Source organism: Falco biarmicus, chromosome 7, assembly GCF_023638135.1.
Source record: "Falco biarmicus isolate bFalBia1 chromosome 7, bFalBia1.pri, whole genome shotgun sequence".
NCBI lineage: Eukaryota > Metazoa > Chordata > Aves > Falconiformes > Falconidae > Falco > Falco biarmicus.
This window is the reverse complement of record NC_079294.1, coordinates 52,933,410-52,950,945: the sequence shown is the minus strand read 5'-3', so window position 1 is coordinate 52,950,945 and position 17,536 is coordinate 52,933,410. Positions and strand designations below refer to the sequence as shown.

General features: G+C 38.9%; 1 protein-coding gene across 11 annotated transcripts in view; it reads right to left on the bottom strand.

Moving 5' to 3' along the window:
- The window catches only part of TRPM1 (transient receptor potential cation channel subfamily M member 1), a 109,428-nt gene that overhangs the window by 34,501 nt on the left and 57,391 nt on the right, over positions 1 to 17,536 (bottom strand). For 10 of the 11 annotated variants that reach the window (XM_056346215.1, XM_056346216.1, XM_056346208.1 and 7 more), the window contains 7 exons: positions 13,517 to 13,596; positions 12,518 to 12,713; positions 11,137 to 11,350; positions 9,248 to 9,372; positions 8,378 to 8,549; positions 5,803 to 5,977; positions 3,494 to 3,617 (listed from right to left, as the gene is read on the bottom strand). In XM_056346215.1, the coding sequence (XP_056202190.1) occupies positions 3,494 to 3,617; positions 5,803 to 5,977; positions 8,378 to 8,549; positions 9,248 to 9,372; positions 11,137 to 11,350; positions 12,518 to 12,713; positions 13,517 to 13,596 (1,086 nt within the window). Of the gene's footprint in view, positions 1 to 3,493; positions 3,618 to 5,802; positions 5,978 to 8,377; positions 8,550 to 9,247; positions 9,373 to 10,955; positions 11,067 to 11,136; positions 11,351 to 12,517; positions 12,714 to 13,516; positions 13,597 to 17,536 lie in introns of those variants that run through there. The other variant, XM_056346218.1, reaches the window with a different exon arrangement.

The following is a 17,536-nucleotide window of genomic DNA, read 5'->3' as shown; positions in this document are numbered from 1 at the left end:
ATCATAGTCAGGCTTATTACCAACTTGACGTACATGAAGGTGCATGTATGGAACTAATCTTGGCATGTACAAATGTAAATATATCAACAGTACATTTACATTACCCAGACAATCTTAAAGACTTCACATTTGGAGCCCTTATGTAAGATTTTATATAATCAGCTGGGCATGCTAGTAATATTTCTGAATGCACACAAAAAAAGCATGGATGGGTGTCGATTTGATTGCAGTACAGAGCTGCATTACTTGAAAACACAGCATGTGCCATATTCTGTTCCAAGTGGCATTTGCGGTTTGATTAATCCTTAGACAATTTAGTTCTGGCAAAAGTATTTAAATATATGTTGCTAAAAATCATTCAGATCTGCATAATCTGGCTTTTATGAACCTAAGAATTAGGTAGTATCAAAATCTGATCAAAAATGAAGGAACAGAGATAAAACTGAAATAGACCTTTTCCTCTTGCAGAAATCCCTCCCACAGTAAAGGGAATTCAGCATCAAATGTAATAAACCTTGGAGACAAAAGCATTGGAGAGAATGGAGGAAGAAGGGAAACAATTATTAGAAGAGACTTCTATGATGGTATATAGGAGGCAAGAAACTACTTGTTGGTATGTAAGTATTCAGTTGTTATGTTGCGATGTATAGGTATGTAAACAAGCACTTCCTTGGCAGCTGAGATCAACATTATACAGAAAAATCAGAGGCATGAGCCAATTCACAGCATAATCTCTGGAAAAGGCCAGTTTTTTGCAGAGTGTAGAGAACATGAAACTGATAGAAGACCTGCAAACAATCTGGCAATTTCTTGACACAGATTCCCATCCCAATCCAGGTCCTGAAAGGCAGTAAGAATGGCTTTGTAGATTAATCCTGAGAACCACTGATCACGTTTTTTCACCTGTTCCTTGACTCAGTCAAAGTCCCCTAACTTCACCGAATATTTGGTAGGAGCTTTTACCTGGGAGAGGCTAGGCTCCTATGGGCATGTCTATGGCAGAGAATATACAACAGACAGTTGGTGTTATACTTAAAGAAGTGATTTTACTTAACATCTGAAAAATTTCAAAACCCATTCTAGTGCCTGCCTTTTCAAAGCAGAAGAAAGAAAAAATAGCAAACATCATTAAACTTCTTCATAACATAAACTTCCTTTATGTTCCAAATCCTTTGCTAGCCACCTTTCTATTGATGTGAGATTTAAAGTGTGTTGAAAAGTAGAACAGGAGATCTCAGGGAATCAGAATTCATTCAATGGATACAGTGAACTGGATTTCTGAAGGTTTTTTGTGCTCCTCTGTTCCTTGACTGGAACATCAGAGATAATTCTAATATGATGAAAGTGATCTCATAATTTCCAGTGTTTTAATAAGCTCAAAAGTAACGTAAAAATAATGCCTTGATCGGTACTTTGATTGGGAGCAGCTTGTATAAAAAGAGGACTAGCACAGACCTTGATGTACAGATGTGAGGAAGTTTCTTTGCTTTATGATTAGTACCACTGCGCCACGTTCAGCTCTGTATCCTATTTCTCTTAAGGGGAGATCCAGTGCTCTCTTTCTTGAGTTAGCCCTTCACTCCCTACTAATATCAAGTCATCATGAAAACACACAACAGAAAAAGATGGAACCAGAAGCATGCCTGTGCATGGTAGGGACAGCTCTAGCAAAAAAATGGTGGGACTCTTCATGTTCTGTGATCTCTGTGTGTAAAACAGGCCAAATTTTAGACAATTTGATTCAGCTCTTACTTGCACAAAAGCTATGACTTAAGAATCAATGGCACTTACACCAATGACACGCAGGGGCTGCTCCCCTTTTTCACAGCAATGCACCTGACCTCAGGCTCAGACTAAATCACTGCACCAGTTCAGAAGGAAGTATGTCAGGATTTAGGCTTAGATAACTAAAAATGACATTGTACCCATTTTCTTTGCTCCAAATCACAGTCTGGAAATGCAAACACCGGCAGCTACTACATGCAGTATTGCCACAGCAAGTAACAAGCAAATGCTCTGGGGAAATGACTTCCCCACTCCCTGCCCCCTTCCATTATAATTCTCTGGGTACCAGAGCAGAATTTATTATTTCTCACTGAACAACTAAGTAATTACTTCTAGAAATCAAAAGAACACTCCCTACTTAAAAGAGTAAGAACTGTAAGGAATGCTACATACAGTTTACTGTTTATTTAAAATTTTAAGGAAAAAGTTTCACATCAGCTATTTGAGACAGCAGTAAACTTGGGAGGACCAGACTTGGCTCCAAGCTGATGAAAGACAAAGTGTGGGCTCTGTAGAAGGAAAACACACTTGGTTTTAAGGTAGCATGGAACACCATTTTTCTAAAAACTCAGAAAAAACTCCCTCTATTCTCAGCCTCATTAAAAAGTTTAATCTGTCATTCAAAGTTTCTTTATAGCTGCTCCTGTTATAGATGTCAGTTCCTTAGCGATACAATGAGGCACCCTGAAGAATTAAAATGCCTTGATTTCATGCTTAAATTCAATCGCCGTTTGGTTATCTGATTCCCTATGCACAGTCTGAGGAGAAGGCTGTGGTAGTTCTCTCTTGTTTCTAATAGAAACATGCAGCTTTAGCAGAAAAGATGAAAAAATCAGTCATACCAGTTCCAGCTGCAATTAAACAAAAAAAATGCCAAAAAATCCATCAGACTGTTCACTTGCTATTAAAACAGCTGTTTAGGATTTGTATGAAAGAATGAAATGGAATTATACCAGGACTCAAGGCAGGTCCTATTCGCAAAAATTCACTAAGACAACTAGTCAAACACTCAAAGATTCATTTTGCCTGCAAAGGCACAGGCACAGTGAACACAAGTTAAGACACAGTTCACAGACAACAGATGTGACTGTTAAAGACTGTCCTTTCCTGAACACACTTCTCTTTGCAGCTGGGATAGGGCAGACGGGCAGGAACCTCAGTAGCGCAGTACACGGAATGTACCTGCAACAAGCCAGGATCAAGCACGGCTGGGACCTTCAAGAACACTTCATGTTTCAGTTTCTTTTGAAAGACCTGAAGAGCCCATTTTACTGGAATGAAAGGCTGTTAAAAAAGTAACTGTATCAGAGGACCAACAGTGTGCTGATGCACTCTGAATGCTAATTGCTCCTTGGAAACCTTTTCAATCATCTTTCCTCTGCTTTCTGCAGCTGATCCTGGTTTTAGGGCATTTATCTCAGTGTCTTAGTCTGCCTTGCTCATGTCTGTGAAAACAGACTTGATCAGCTTACACAGGAGAAGAATCTGAAATTGGTTTTAGACGCTTTCCAGAACACAAAATCCCTTTCTTGCCCTATGGTTATGAATGAATGATTACATACATTCATGGAACTATATGGAAAGGAGGGGGTGGTGCGGGGCAGGGGGGGGAAGGTTAAACTGTAACCCTGGGAGAATGGCATTTGAAAGTACTCCATAAAGTGTGGTCACAGAAATTATCTTTGTGAACTACTTTTAGGGCACTTACAAGTTCTTTTTTTTTCATGCACTCCATAAGAATGATGAACAGCTGATGAGCTTGATTCCTGTTGTAATTAAAGGTTTTCTGGATGGTAACTAGAAGCTGGTCCCTAAGGGATTCACTTATTATCCTAAACGAAAAACAAGACATAAGAGAAGACATTGCCAGAATTAATATATATTCAGAAGGCCTGCTGTTTGAGAGACATTTTTTCATCCATCAGCGCAATGACTTAATTATGAAAATAAATTAAAACACACAGCATCTTTGCGTTCAGTACAGATAAGGAGTTCATGAAGAATTAACAGTAATCAGCAAATTCATACCCAGACTGGCTGTTATGCACCTCAGTACTTCAGCGTTGATTTAAAAACCGGCAGGGAACCTGAACTATCCTTTCTCCATGGAATATACTGCAGGTAGCTCCTATTATGTGTTACAGATACACTTTTGGTAAGAAGTTCAGTCTTCAGGATTTCAGCAGTACACCTTACAGGACCCCTAACTTTGCCCCTAAATGTTGCAAGGCCCTTTGCATATAGATAAAAACCCAAAAATATTTCACACTACTGATGTCACCTTGGTTATCTTGGTTATCCTCTTAAACACAGGATTTAAATTGCTAGCATATCTGAAACCTCATAATACCCAAGTGAGAAACGAACAAACCAAAAGATGATTAAAAAAATTTGATTGAAAACATTCTAGAAAGGTCAGAAATGTTTGGTCTCTCAAAGTAATCTGCAACATAACCCTTCAATCTTCATTTCTTTATAAAACACATGTATTTCCAGATGATGGCAACCATTGTTATCAGCATGCACTCACAGTAGTGAGACAGCTGAGCCTGTGAAGTGCAGTGAAATTCAAAGTCCACTGTGAGAAAATTGTTCTTTTAGACAGTAGAGCTGACAAAAAATTCTCATTACAGACCTGCCTTACCAGATTAACACATTTATCTTATCATAATTACTGGAGAAGAAAATTGGACATTGTATCATACGCCCTGGGAGAGAAAGTCATGCAGTGAGCAGATCTCAGACAGACTGATCTTGATAAGCTCTTTCAATTACCTATGAGCTGATAGGAAGGATGAATGAGAAAGAAAAGGAAAATATAAAAAAAAAAAAGGGAAAGTTTGATCTGAACTAAGGAGGCTTGGTTGATAGAAAGGAAAAGATAGTTTCTGAATCATAAATACTGTTGATAGGATTAAGTACGTACTATACGTAAACATAAAAAAAAAATCCAGCATTAGAGTTGCTCTCCCAATTCAGCAAATAACATCTGCACTGCTGGACAATACTAGTTGTCTGCTTAATATTTAATCCCAGCTAAACTTCAGCTTCAGTCAAGGCAATAGGTTATTTCTTCAGTGCAAGATGAGCGTGTCATACCCCAACCAAGACAATATACTAGGGTTTTGCCTGAACCTAGCTACTAAAGATAAAATCCTGATACTAACAATGACAATGGGGAATGTATGCAACTCGACTGGGAGAAACAATATTTTAAATTAAAAATGCAATACTCTGCTTCCACTTGGAGTATTTTTCAGGACAGGTATTGTATTCTGCAGGTCAGATGAGCTTTACATTGCTAGTATAAGCTTAGCCTAGTATCTTCTTTAAACTAACCATACCTTCTATCAACTAAAGGGGCAACCAACCATAAAAATAACAGACTCTAGAAAACGTTGGATTAGGACTCACTTTTACAGATTTGTTTGGGCAATGGACAGGAGGGCTGTGGAGCAGAATGCTCCAGACAACATCCTCCACGCTGTTCATGACATCCGGCACCACTGCCCTGAAGAACCATCACAGGTGCAAAAAATAGCAATAGAATGGCAGGAAGCCAAATATTTTTTCAGCTTGTCTAGCACTCTTGGGGAATGAAGCCCATTCACAGAACACACTAGAATCAGGCAGTAAAAATTTTGCAGATACATGCACTAAGTAACCTCAGTCCTGGCCCAAGGCAAGAGTAATTATTGGGAACCACTTGTTCCTTGTTTCTAACATGCCCAACCCAGCACCAACTGCAGCAAATTTTGATGGAGCGTGTATGACAGTATGCTGCATTGAGAGCAAGATTATTTCAGTTGATCATCAAATACATTGCAAGTGGTAACAACTTCTACTCATTAACACAAGGCTAAGATCAAAGAGGCAACAAAAGCTGACAGCAGAATGCCTCTGTTAGCATTTTGTCCCTGAGGTGTTTTTTATGAAGCTTTAATGAAAGCAAGGCATATAGTCCTACATTGTCCTCCCGAGCAAGACACAGCTTTGGCAAAGATCTCAGAATCTTACCCTCCTTCTTCTGAATACTTGTGTGCAAACGACAGAATATCTGATGCTCGTCCGCTGCCATCACATATCACAACAGGGAGAGGCGGTTCTTCTCGTAGACACTCTAAGACAATGGAGATAACATTGGGACCCCCTTCCACTATGAGCCCAACTACAGGAACGCCTTGTCCCAGCCCTGCAAAAAACAGAAGAACAGAAACAAAAAAAGACGTGTCACTGAAACTTAGTTTAAGAGGTTGAATATTATGAGTGGATGTGATTTCTGTGTTAGAGCATCACTTCATGGCCAACACCAGGAAAAATCTCCGTATGCCGTTTCATAGCCCTTAAAGGAAGAGTAAGGTGCCTCCTGGCCCCTGTTTTTGCATCAGCTCCGTACTGATCACTTATTCACTTAGTGCTGGTGAGCTGTTTGTAACCTCTTTCAACAGACACCATGTACAGATGAAACAGCTAACGTGAATCTCCTATTACTCCACTAGCTTCACTGTTACTTGGATGGCTCCCAGCTAGTGTCTTTCATGTTTTAACTCTTCATTGGTCACCTACAAGAAGTCTTCAGTAAGGTGACATATACCTATGCTTTCTCCTAAGATAAAAAATATGAAGTTAGTGTCTTTATCATGAGGCTGAAATGGCTGGCCGATGCAAGAGACGACAGCTGAGCATCCCTTTGCTGTCCCTGCCTCACTGTGATCTCCAGGCATAGGATGACAAAGGGAAGCCCACAGGTCACATGGTCTCAGTATCCTTGGTCACAAGATACATGGGGAAATGAAGGACAAAACATTACCTGCAGGCTGACTAATCCCACTATTATAAGCATATGAATTCAGTTCTTAATCTCTAAAATGACCAGCACTTTATAAAGATGCACTTTTTTGTACGTCTGAGAACGCGTGAAAGAGTTCGTATTTTCACCCTTCATTCCTCTCTGAAGAAAAGGAACGCCATGCACAATAACAGCAGAAGCTTCCTGACATCCTCCTGTCAGTATACCCCAGCTCTGATAAGGAGTCACAGAGCATGGGCCAGCCTGTGTGTCCGTGAAATCCTTAGTGATTCCTGCTGAGATTTCCAGAAGAGGTGCCTGCGCTTGAAGTTTAAAAAGAAACAAAACAACTCCCTGTATGTTGTTACCAGTAGGTGTACTGCAGCCCTTCACAGAACTCTTCATTCCTATGTGTATTCCCAACTTTGTCCTCCTCATGACAAAAATCACCAAACACAACTGAAATCAGAACCAGTATCCCCAGCCCCAGTAGTATTAAACAAAATGATACAGAACACCTTGCCTCTGGGCCCTAACTTCCTGATCTTCCAAGCCAGCACACCCTTTTACAGTGTTACAGCTCTCCCAGCACTTCTGCAGAAGACAAAGATGACTAACCCATCGGTAACGTTAGTTATTTCCAGTGTCTGCGGGCAACAGTGCACAACGCTGTCTCCACACTCAAAGGCAAGGGGCATCATTTTGGTGAGCTCCGTGTCTTCAGCCTACTGTAGGCAAACAGCAGTACTTGGAAGACTTCCTAGGATGCTTAGATACCTTGCGGCCTTTCAGCTTCACCTGGCACACTCTGTCATTTTTCCGCTTTACCCATAACAGGACTTAAACCCTATTGTTTGTAGAGTTCAATGCAATTGTCATGCTGAATGTTTGGGTTTTTCTTATTTATATGGGCCTACACAGGTTACAATGGATCTGTAAGAAGTCAGAAAGACAACAGGTAGCACTGATGTCTATTCTCCAGTAGCTCTTAATTGAAGTGTGGATTCAAAGACTATTAACTTTTTTTTGGACCATTTTTAATTAGGTTGCTGTTGCATTTTTGGTTTTTTGTGGGTTTTTTTTCTTTAGTTGCTGGAAAACCATAGCTATTAATTCTTTAAATTTCTTTATGCTTTAAAACCCCATTGTTTTCCTACAAAACTGTTAATGAAAAAACGTCTTTTAAAATATTTTTTTCAAAGTAATGACAAAAAGAATTCTAGAAAGCTGTTTTCAAAAGGTTGTAACTGCACAAACCTCTAAATATGAAAGCACTGATGTAAAATTATCTTGAAATGGCTTAATTAAAAATCAAAACCAAGCTGAGTTTATCTGGAAGATCAAAGAATTTTGAGGGTGACATTTCAAATGAAACAAATTCATATAAAAGAGAAAATAAAATGTTAGTACAAACATTTGGAATCAGAAACCAATGAACTGCACAGGATTCCTGTAAACAGGAACTGTAAAAAATCACCCCATTCTGTGTATCTACTGATGCTTATGAATTCTAGCTAGACATGCAGAAATTCTTTACGTTTCCCTTTCCTTAAATTCTTACTGCTTTGAAGCTTCTCCTCGCTATTATTTCTCCACTTTTCTTCCTCCCTTTATGCAATCCTCACTTTTCTGGGTTTTCCGTGCTGTTAGATCATTCACCACTTATCAGACAGCGTATGCTCTTAGCCACACAGTCCCGATCAAATTCCTGCTAGAAAGAAGCATTTAATTTCAATACCTTGATGTAATTCAGGTTTTCTCCTCTCCCCTTATTATGTGTACTGTTTGCCCCGCTGTACTTACGTGTGTTAATTTTCTGGAGGGAAATGTGTTTTTCCAGCTGACGTCGTAACTTTACTTCAGCTCCATATTTACCTAGCGTACCGTTGTCTGCCAGAATGAAGTGGGTATGGGAACTGTTGAGCACAGAGAGCTTACTGAGCGGGTTTGACATTGTTTGGTAAACCCGTGTTACCTGTGTGTCAAAAGGACAGATGCACCCAGATTAGAACTAAGAACTAAATATGAAAATCCCCCAACACCGCCCAACAGAAGCACATGCCTTATGAGAAAACCAATCAACCAGACACTTATAACCAAAAATATCGAAGAATTAGAAATGGAACATAATTTTACATTTGAAATTTTAACTCTCCACAGCGGTGTTTTCTTTGGAGGATGACAGTCACATCTGTGCACTCTCCTGCTTTGTCCCCTAAGCTCGTTAATGTACTCTCCTTGATCACACACTGTGTTCCATAATCTTCTTACTGAATTTGAAACTACATTCTCATTGGAGTTCCTAGTAATTAATATGCCACTGCAGAGTGCCCATCTACAATAAATGACAGTCTTGTTGTGCACATGAAGGCCCTTACATGATTTACAGAAGTCTCAGTGTGCCACACTGAAGTTAGGACCCAAAACTGTCACCAGAGAGATCTCAACTACTGACAGCAATGGAAACCTTGCTAGCGCCACATTTACTTTGAGGTCACGTATGACAACCTGACAATACATTAAACAACAGCTTTTCTTCAAGAAATTGCTCATTTTCAGCTCTTAGGCATGCTTTAGAAACAGTTAAAATATTAATACTCCAAAAAGATGAACAGTGTCTTTTGTTACACAGCTGACATTGCTAATTACACAGGAGTTTCTTTAAAGACTTACATCTTTTCCTATCAGATCTTCCTTGTTTTCTACAATGCCCCATGGTGCAATTCCTACGGCACATATTCGTCCTCTGGATTTGGAAGAATGATCTTTCAAGGCATCTCCCACATGACGAATGACACCTATAGGTACAACTGATTTAATTCATATTTGGCACTTTTAAGAGATGACTAAAACCAGAATTTTCTTCTTGCCTTTCATGGAGTTACCTGCTTTTCTGGATTGCTTTCACTACTGAACTGCTACCTCTATCATAGAACATGAAATGAAGACAACCCCATGCTTTTATTTTGTAATAGTTGCATGTGAATCCTACTGCTTTTTCACATCCTTCTTCTGAATTCAATGAAGTCTTTGCAAGACCCAGTTACTTAAATTGCCACAGTGTAAACTGTGCCATTGTCTGGAATTATATTATTGATTGTACACAATGCTAAACACATATGGAATGCTATCACAGGGGTCTGAGCAAGAAAAGCCCTCCAACCCTGTAGTTAGGAAAGAAATATTTTTTCTCGTTAAAATTATTCTGAAGAGCAATTATCACCTTCCCTTAAAGACATTAGATTTTTGTTGTAAAACAAGTCAAAGGAATTAATTCTTAACTTACATAGTTTTCTGGGAGATAACTTGATATAAAGATTTATTTCAGCTAAATAAAGATACTGTTATAGAAATATTACAATGAAAGTTTGAATCTGAATGTTTTTTGAAGGTCTCTCAGAATTTATATCAACATAAATGAAATTAATCAGAAATCAACTGGTCTCAAAATGTAACAATTTATAGGGATTCATCAGACAGCTATTTTTCAACATGTCATTCAAGTTTTGGACATTGTATCAGACACTTTTTTTTGACAGAATCCAGGAATAGTGCCAAAAACCTCCTGGTGGAGTTACGTGGAGCTGCCATACATACCATGTTTTAGATATGGTCAAAAAGGAAGGAAACAGAACTGTTCCAGGTGGCCAGGAAACCAAAGGAAAATACAAATAGGAGATTGCAGTGTCTGAGTAGAGACATTTACAACTGACCTCAGGTTTGTGTTTCAAGATTGCTAATTTTAGAGTCATTCATTTAAGTATAAATACCTTACGTAATAATAAGACAGAGGGTGTACATGGGTGGTGGTGGGTGACACCACGGAGACAATGAGTCAGGGATGTGGCATTTAAGGTGGATTATCAATTGATCACCACCTTTCAGAGAGATCACACAGCCTAAAGCTAACTCAGTCCTTGGCTGTATGAACAGGGAAATGCCAAATGGAAGCAGAAAGAGTATTTAACTTCAGGGATTAAAAGCTTCATCAAACACTGTCTCAAAAATTGCAGCACCCAAAATTCAAGCAGGCTGTTAAAAAACTAGAGAGTTAAAAGCAGAGGTGTGATAATGGCTGACGGACTGGAAAACATGCTTAGTGCAAGAGTTTTATGGAACTCAGCCTGTGCAGTTTGACAAAAGTGCTGTGTATGAAATATGCTCACAAAATATATTTTTAGTAACAGAAAGATCTTTGTGCAAAAAAAAACAGTAAGAAGGTTAGGCTAGACAAATTTGGAGTGGGAGATTTATTAACTACAAGGGTAACCAACCACTGAAAAAAAAATGTATTATAACTAGTGGTAGATTCCTTGCTACTGAAACCACAGATTAATTTTGTTTTCAGGGGAAACACTGAGTAATGCAAATTGATACTAACCCCGGAAAATCTTATGGTCTGGGATGGGTAGGAGATTAACACAAATGATTACAATGCTCCTTTTTTGGTCTAGTGGCTAATGACTCGTTCATGTAGACTTAAATCTTCTGCCTGTGGGAAAGATTAGTGAATGAACAACATTGAATTCTTAAGTAAACTAAAAGTGCTGGTAATTGCTTACCTGTACTAACACCTCCGGTGAAAATCCAAGCTCCTGTAGTCACGGCAGCCTTTATCAGGCCTTTTCCAAATACTTGCTTTAATTTAGGTTGCATTTCAAAGTTCTGGAGGCCTCCATGGACAGAGATTAAGAGTTTGGGCAGTTCCAGTTGCCAGTCTTTCACCATGAGATGCAGCAGAGAATCTGGTTTAGTGTCATATGAGACACGGATATACTGCAAAGAGCAATGTGTAATATTAGCACTCCATTTGCTCTGAAAATTTTCTATTGATTGAGCAAAGAATGGTTATATTAAGCCTTCCATCTGAAGAAAGAATTTAAAAATTTTTAAACTACACATCATTAAATTTCTCTGCTGTTTATGATTAGAAAAAACAGGTTGAAACCTTTCACTTTGCTATTGAGAATTTACCACTGGCCTCATGAATTTTAAAAGGACTGCTTTCCTCTTCACCTGCAAAACTGACTGCAATCAAGTGATCCTAAACTCTTACTACAAATCTGCATCATTGGAAGCCACCTATCTAAAATGACTGGAAGGTGTTTTGTATTGTTCCTAAATCCTCTGGTTTGACTGCCAAAGAGAAGCAACAACCTTCCTAAGAAACAGGCGGCTTATGTTACATTTTATGCCGTTCACTGTTGATGTATGTATTTCTGCCTCTGAAGCAATACTTTGCATTCTTCTCGGTTTAATTCCATCGTGATCTCTTTTCAAACTACCACTCCATCAAAGAAAGCTATGAAATAAACTCATGTTTATTTCTGCTTTAAAAACAAATAATCATTAACAAAACCACCAAGATCACCCGTATATTTTGGAAAAGTTTTTGCAGTGCGGTTGTCTCAAGCGGCAGTCTCAGCAGAGAGATAAGAAAGCAAATGGGCAAAGAAACAAATGTAGGTTTGGATTTGTTCAGAAGAGGCAAAACAGAAATACATTCTTTTGCAGAAGCTTGCCTTGCTGTTACTGCTAAGAAAACTCAGCAGTCCATTTTCCAGCTCTGCCAGGCCTCTGTCTTTCAAGAAATTAATATTAATTTATATTTTTATTAGACTTCAAACCTTAGAAAAAAAAATCTGTATCAAGCTGTGTTATTTGGCCCACAAATCTAATACAGATAGAATCATGGGCATTAATACATGCAGCTGCTTCTTTCCCTGATATTTACTGACAGTAACTTCAATGAAACTGTTTTATCAAAACATTATAAGGTGCTTCCTAAGTAGGAATTATTTCCCCCACCCCGTATCTTGTCCACACCTTTCTGAGACAGCATAGAGACCTCCTTCGATTCAATGGATTATGCACTGAGTGAGCTGGAACCCTGACATATCTAACGGATCAGATAAATACCTCAGAGCAGCCTACGCTCCTTACCATGGCCTTATTTGAATGTCCTCCTCCCTGGAATTCAAGGTTTCCGTAGGCATCAGTTGGGTATGTTTGGGTGTGCTTACTGACAGACCATTTCTCTGGCTGAGCTTCCACTTGCTTTGTTTCTTCTCCATTTTTATTAGCTGTTATACTTGGAGGAGGTGGAATATGTTGGTTAATGAGCTGGCCACAGCAGCACCTGTAAGTTAAAATTTGAAGTGACTTTAATTATAGTATCTTCAATATCGGATGGGGAGAAAAAAAAAAGAAAAAAAAAAAGATAAATCAGAAATTAGATTGTCAGCTGACCATGCCTTTCTCTACACAAATCATAGAAACATCTCTTCTAGGTCATATCTGTTGTACTTGCACACACATATGCCAGAATTACCAGCCCACAGATGTTTCTTAACAAGCAGAGATAAAAAAATTCACTTCTGTTGCACTGGAAAGCTATTCTAAGCTAAAGGACAGGAAAGCAGGAAGAAAGCAGAACAGGAGCAGTGGCCATCTGTTTCTTGCTCTGAGGTGACAGCTAGCATGTGACAAACTGTTACGTTACCCAAGCAAGCTGGACCACAATTTAGCTAGCCCATGCAGTAGCAATAACATAAATATTTGGACTAACAATTCCAGTCCCCCTGGATAGTGGTGTTAGTAGTAGTGTCACACCAGCTGTGAAGAATGGTACCACTTGCTTCACAGTGCACATTATTGCATCCTTGCTTTCACAATTCAGTCTGAGTTTATGATCTGGTTTGCAAAGCTAAGAACTCGAAACTCATTCCCCCTTCTGCTGTCCAGCCTTATCATCTCTGTATGACATGTCCCGTGGCTCTGTACAGATTTGAGTGCAAGCATGTCCTGCACTTTTGTTCCTGTCATCTCCCTTTAAGGGCATGAGTAAACTGGGTCTCAGTTCACACGTCTAAATCCAAATCAAGTCCAGCTTCTTCAGTATTAACCTTTTCTGTTGGCCAAAACAAAAATTTCAAATGTTACCTGCTAACGTCTTTGTTGTTGGCAATTACATAGATGCATTCTCTTTTAGAAAAGGTCTTCTCTATCCAAGCCTTTTGACCCTTAGAAGGGAGAAAAAATAAGAGGAAATGTACTGAAAAATTTCTGTGTGGCAGATATAGTAACATTTGCCTTCTATTTTCAGCTACTGTTTTTAAAAACAAACACTGAAATCATTAAATCACTTTTAAATACCAGATACATCTACTCATGAAGGAAGCAGGTGATGTGAATTTTCCATGACTTTGATGAAATTCAAACCTCCAATGTGTGTAAAAACCTTTATGCACAAAGATGCTGGTCTTGAAATTTTACTGTTTATCTGAAGGTCTACCGAAAAATGCAGTTGCTTCTTCCTGTTTTAGTGAACAGCAAATGGACTCAAAGCAGTACAGAAAAATAGCATAAATGGTGACATAAATAGATCAATAGTATTTACTCCAAATAATATTTCAGTATTGCTCTTTGTGTGTAGAAATTGCTTCCCAAAAACTTTCTGTGCTTGATTAACAATCAACAAAATAATTTCTTCCTGTTGGACATCAAGTTACAGTCATTCCTAAGGCATCTTACTCTTAACAAGATGTGTCTCGGGAGGAGGCATTCCTTAAACTGAAAAAAACTTTTGACAGAAAAAGTACAAACTCTTCTGGTATTGCTTATCTGTGAAACAGGAGCAGAAAACAACAAAATAAAATGTGTTGGCCTATTATACTGTGTCTGCAAACCAGAAACTAGACCAGGCTTACAGCCATTCTCAAAACAAGGATGTTTAGGCAAGCTAGAAGAAAATCTGAGATCTGCACAATGCAGGCAGGGAGTGCTGCGGGGATGCAGCCTGCAGTTTGGGCACGCTGAAGGGAGGGGGTGCAGAAACAGCTGCAGCCATCATTTCCCATGGCTTCTTACTTGGAGGCCTTCTGTCCCTACAAACATCACCAAGGCAAAGCATCATTGTGCTTGCAGTAACAAACCAATATTTAGTTAACTTCTTTAAATTAACTCAAAAGCAGCCTTTTAATTTTTAAGGAATGAAAAACATTAAAGAACACTCATGATTCGATGACACCGATAACTTTGTCTTGCTGATAAAAGCTGCTTCTCCTGTGTTTGAATTAAGGAACTGTGTCTTAACTCACTTTTCAAGTAGAAAGCAAATGTCATATGCTTTGCTTTAGTTTCCTTTGTGGAAGCGAAATGAAAGTTTCGCAGAGACAAAAGCTAAAAATGACACAAGACCATTCAGGGTGCCTTCAAAAAAAAAAAGGGGGGGGGAGGTTTGCTAGAGAAAGAACTAAAAACCTTGCTGATACCCTGAGTTAAGAAAGTCAGCTGCAGACAGATCTCTGTTGGGTGAATGCTCTGCCAGCCTGCCGGGAATAGCTTCCAGACCGAACTAGCCCATAAGTGCCGCAGACCTACAGCGCGGTGCGTGGAGGCAGTGGCAGCTCATCTTCTTTGTGTGCGTGAGGCAAGAGCTGTCTCTGAAGTTCCTTTGTTTGTTGACTTGTTAGTTCCTGTCTTGCTTCTTCCTTTCCTCCATTATGTCTGAAATAATAGGAGCCTACTTGAAGTTCCTTCATTGCAAATAGTTGCAAGTAATTGCAAGCTCCTACTTCATGAAAAAGCTGTCCATAACCTGCCCCGGTATGTAAACGCTTGCCTCGGTTGCCTATTTCAGGTGCCTCTGAGCCGGAACGCCTTGCCGGTCAGTGGCCTGGGAGATCCTGCACTTCAGCTCTTCGCTCCAACGTACTTACTGATCTACCGGGGCAGAACCAGCTCCTTTCAATTTAAAACGAGTTGTTTGGGAGCTCTCAGCACCAGAGGGTGAGGAAGGGTTAAGAACTCAGACAAAACTTCACGTAGCTTACAGTGTTTCTTGCTGCCTGAATGACAAGGCATGTTTCAGGCTTTAGAGCTTGATTATGTAGCAAAATTGGAAGGAAGATAGTATTCAATTTAATACCTAAAGGCCATGTAACTTGGTCAGCTTTCCTGTCTTGGCTCCTTACATTTCTTCTTCAAATGAACCTAAAAAGCCTTTGTTCCCCAAAACATTTACAGGTTTCTTTTTATATGTTTTCTGGCAAGGCTTTTACAGGACAAATTTTAGCAATAGTATTACTGGAAACAGAGCTCAGAAAATGCTTTAGTTTTATAGCATCAGAGTGTAGTTATTGAAGTACAGTTCTAGAAAAGTACAGAAGAAAACAAGGCAGGGAGATCCAAGAGGCTCTGTGGTACATGGAGGTGAGAGGTTACATCAAACAAATGCTGTTTACCTGTTCAGAACCCGATTTTACTAATTTACAGGTATTCAGGCTATTCAAAATATTCAGAATGCCAAAAAGTTTATTTGATTGGAATTACACTCATTTTCCTAGCTGTTTTTCTAATTAATCCCAAACCACAGCGTCCAAATTCACTGCTGTTTTACAACTATGTCCAGTGTTGTTATTTGTGCTTACACACCATACTAATTTATGAACTTTAATGTTGTAAAATTAGCTTAACAGGAACCTGTTACAGAAGTTAAGTAATTTATCTACTTTCTAAATTATATATTTACAATCTAAATTATGTTAATTAATTTAGGGTTTATTACTATTTCATATATTTTAAACATATTGACTTTTTTCCCCAAATAAAATTTCAGGCTTTTGTGTGGTCTCTGATAACTTCTTGACTGAGTGACACAAATGCCCAAATCAATCCCGCAGTGCAGGAAATACTCTTCAAAATATAAATGGTAACTGATGCTGCACGTTTAACCATTTTGTAGAGAATACTGGAAAATTCAAGCTAGAAATACCAAAACAACTTGGATTTTTACACCATGTCACTGAGTACTGCTTTACTTTATTCCCCATAGGTGACCAAGGAACAGAATTTCTGCTGTTTTGTGTGCTTCGTGTGAGAACAGTTAATTAGCCATTGGATTACATCACAGACTTAATATTTGTGTTTGGAAGCTTTTGCATTTGGTATCTAAAATGAGCTCTACAATACAGCCGAGCTCTCAGTTGTGCAGTCATTCTTAAAAACCCTCTCACAGGAGGCTGGTTACCTATTTCTAAGTTGAAAAAAACCTTCCATACACCTAAAAACCCTGTTAGAAATCAGTCACTGTAGGCACTACAGCTGGACAACACATATGCTCTGCTGGCTTATTTTTTCTGTGCTAATGAGAGGAAGGCAAAAGCACACTAGAGATTGGGGAAATAAAACCTCAGCACATTTGGTCACCCTTTGAAGTTTCACTGCTTTTGTCTATTTAATCTGCTTAATCAAAGCTTCATTACAATCCAGTGCAAACACTTGAGCAGAAACATTCACTGTCAGAAAATGGGCACTTTCCCTGCTTATTTGATACAGATTCAGTACATTTCTCTCTCTGGGTTGAACTTTATTTGGTTTCTTGAGGGAAAATGTAAGTACGCATACTGTCTCTTGTGAGTTTGGGATGGGGGGAGCGCGCTGTTTTTAACAGCCTTGGAATGGATGAGTTAAATGTTAAAGGACTATGACAGATCGCCTACAGTTTTCAGACCAACAGTTAGTGGGAATATTAAGCTAACAGACAAAGAGTTTCTGCCAGCAACATTACAGAACTAAAGAACACTACACATTTTCCACTCATCTCTAAGAAACACCAAAAAACGCAAGATCCCAACTTGTTGAGTCGTGAAGTTCAAACCTGCTTATTACTGCAAATCTTGAACGTACTAATGAGAACCTAATTTTGAAAAAAACACATTTCAGGTGTTCAGTGGCATATCTGTTCTCCTTTATGAAAACTGACAACAGGTCTCCTTAATGACGATAAACCAAAACAAAATAAAACCACTGCTAATACTTGGTCTTCAGCCTAGAAATCAGTATGTTGCTGAGAAACAGCATTAATTAATACTGGATTGATAATTTCACTTTATGCATTTGCTAGTTCTCTTTAGCATTAGAAGAAGGTATCTACCTGCAGAAAGGAATGGAATCAGTGAT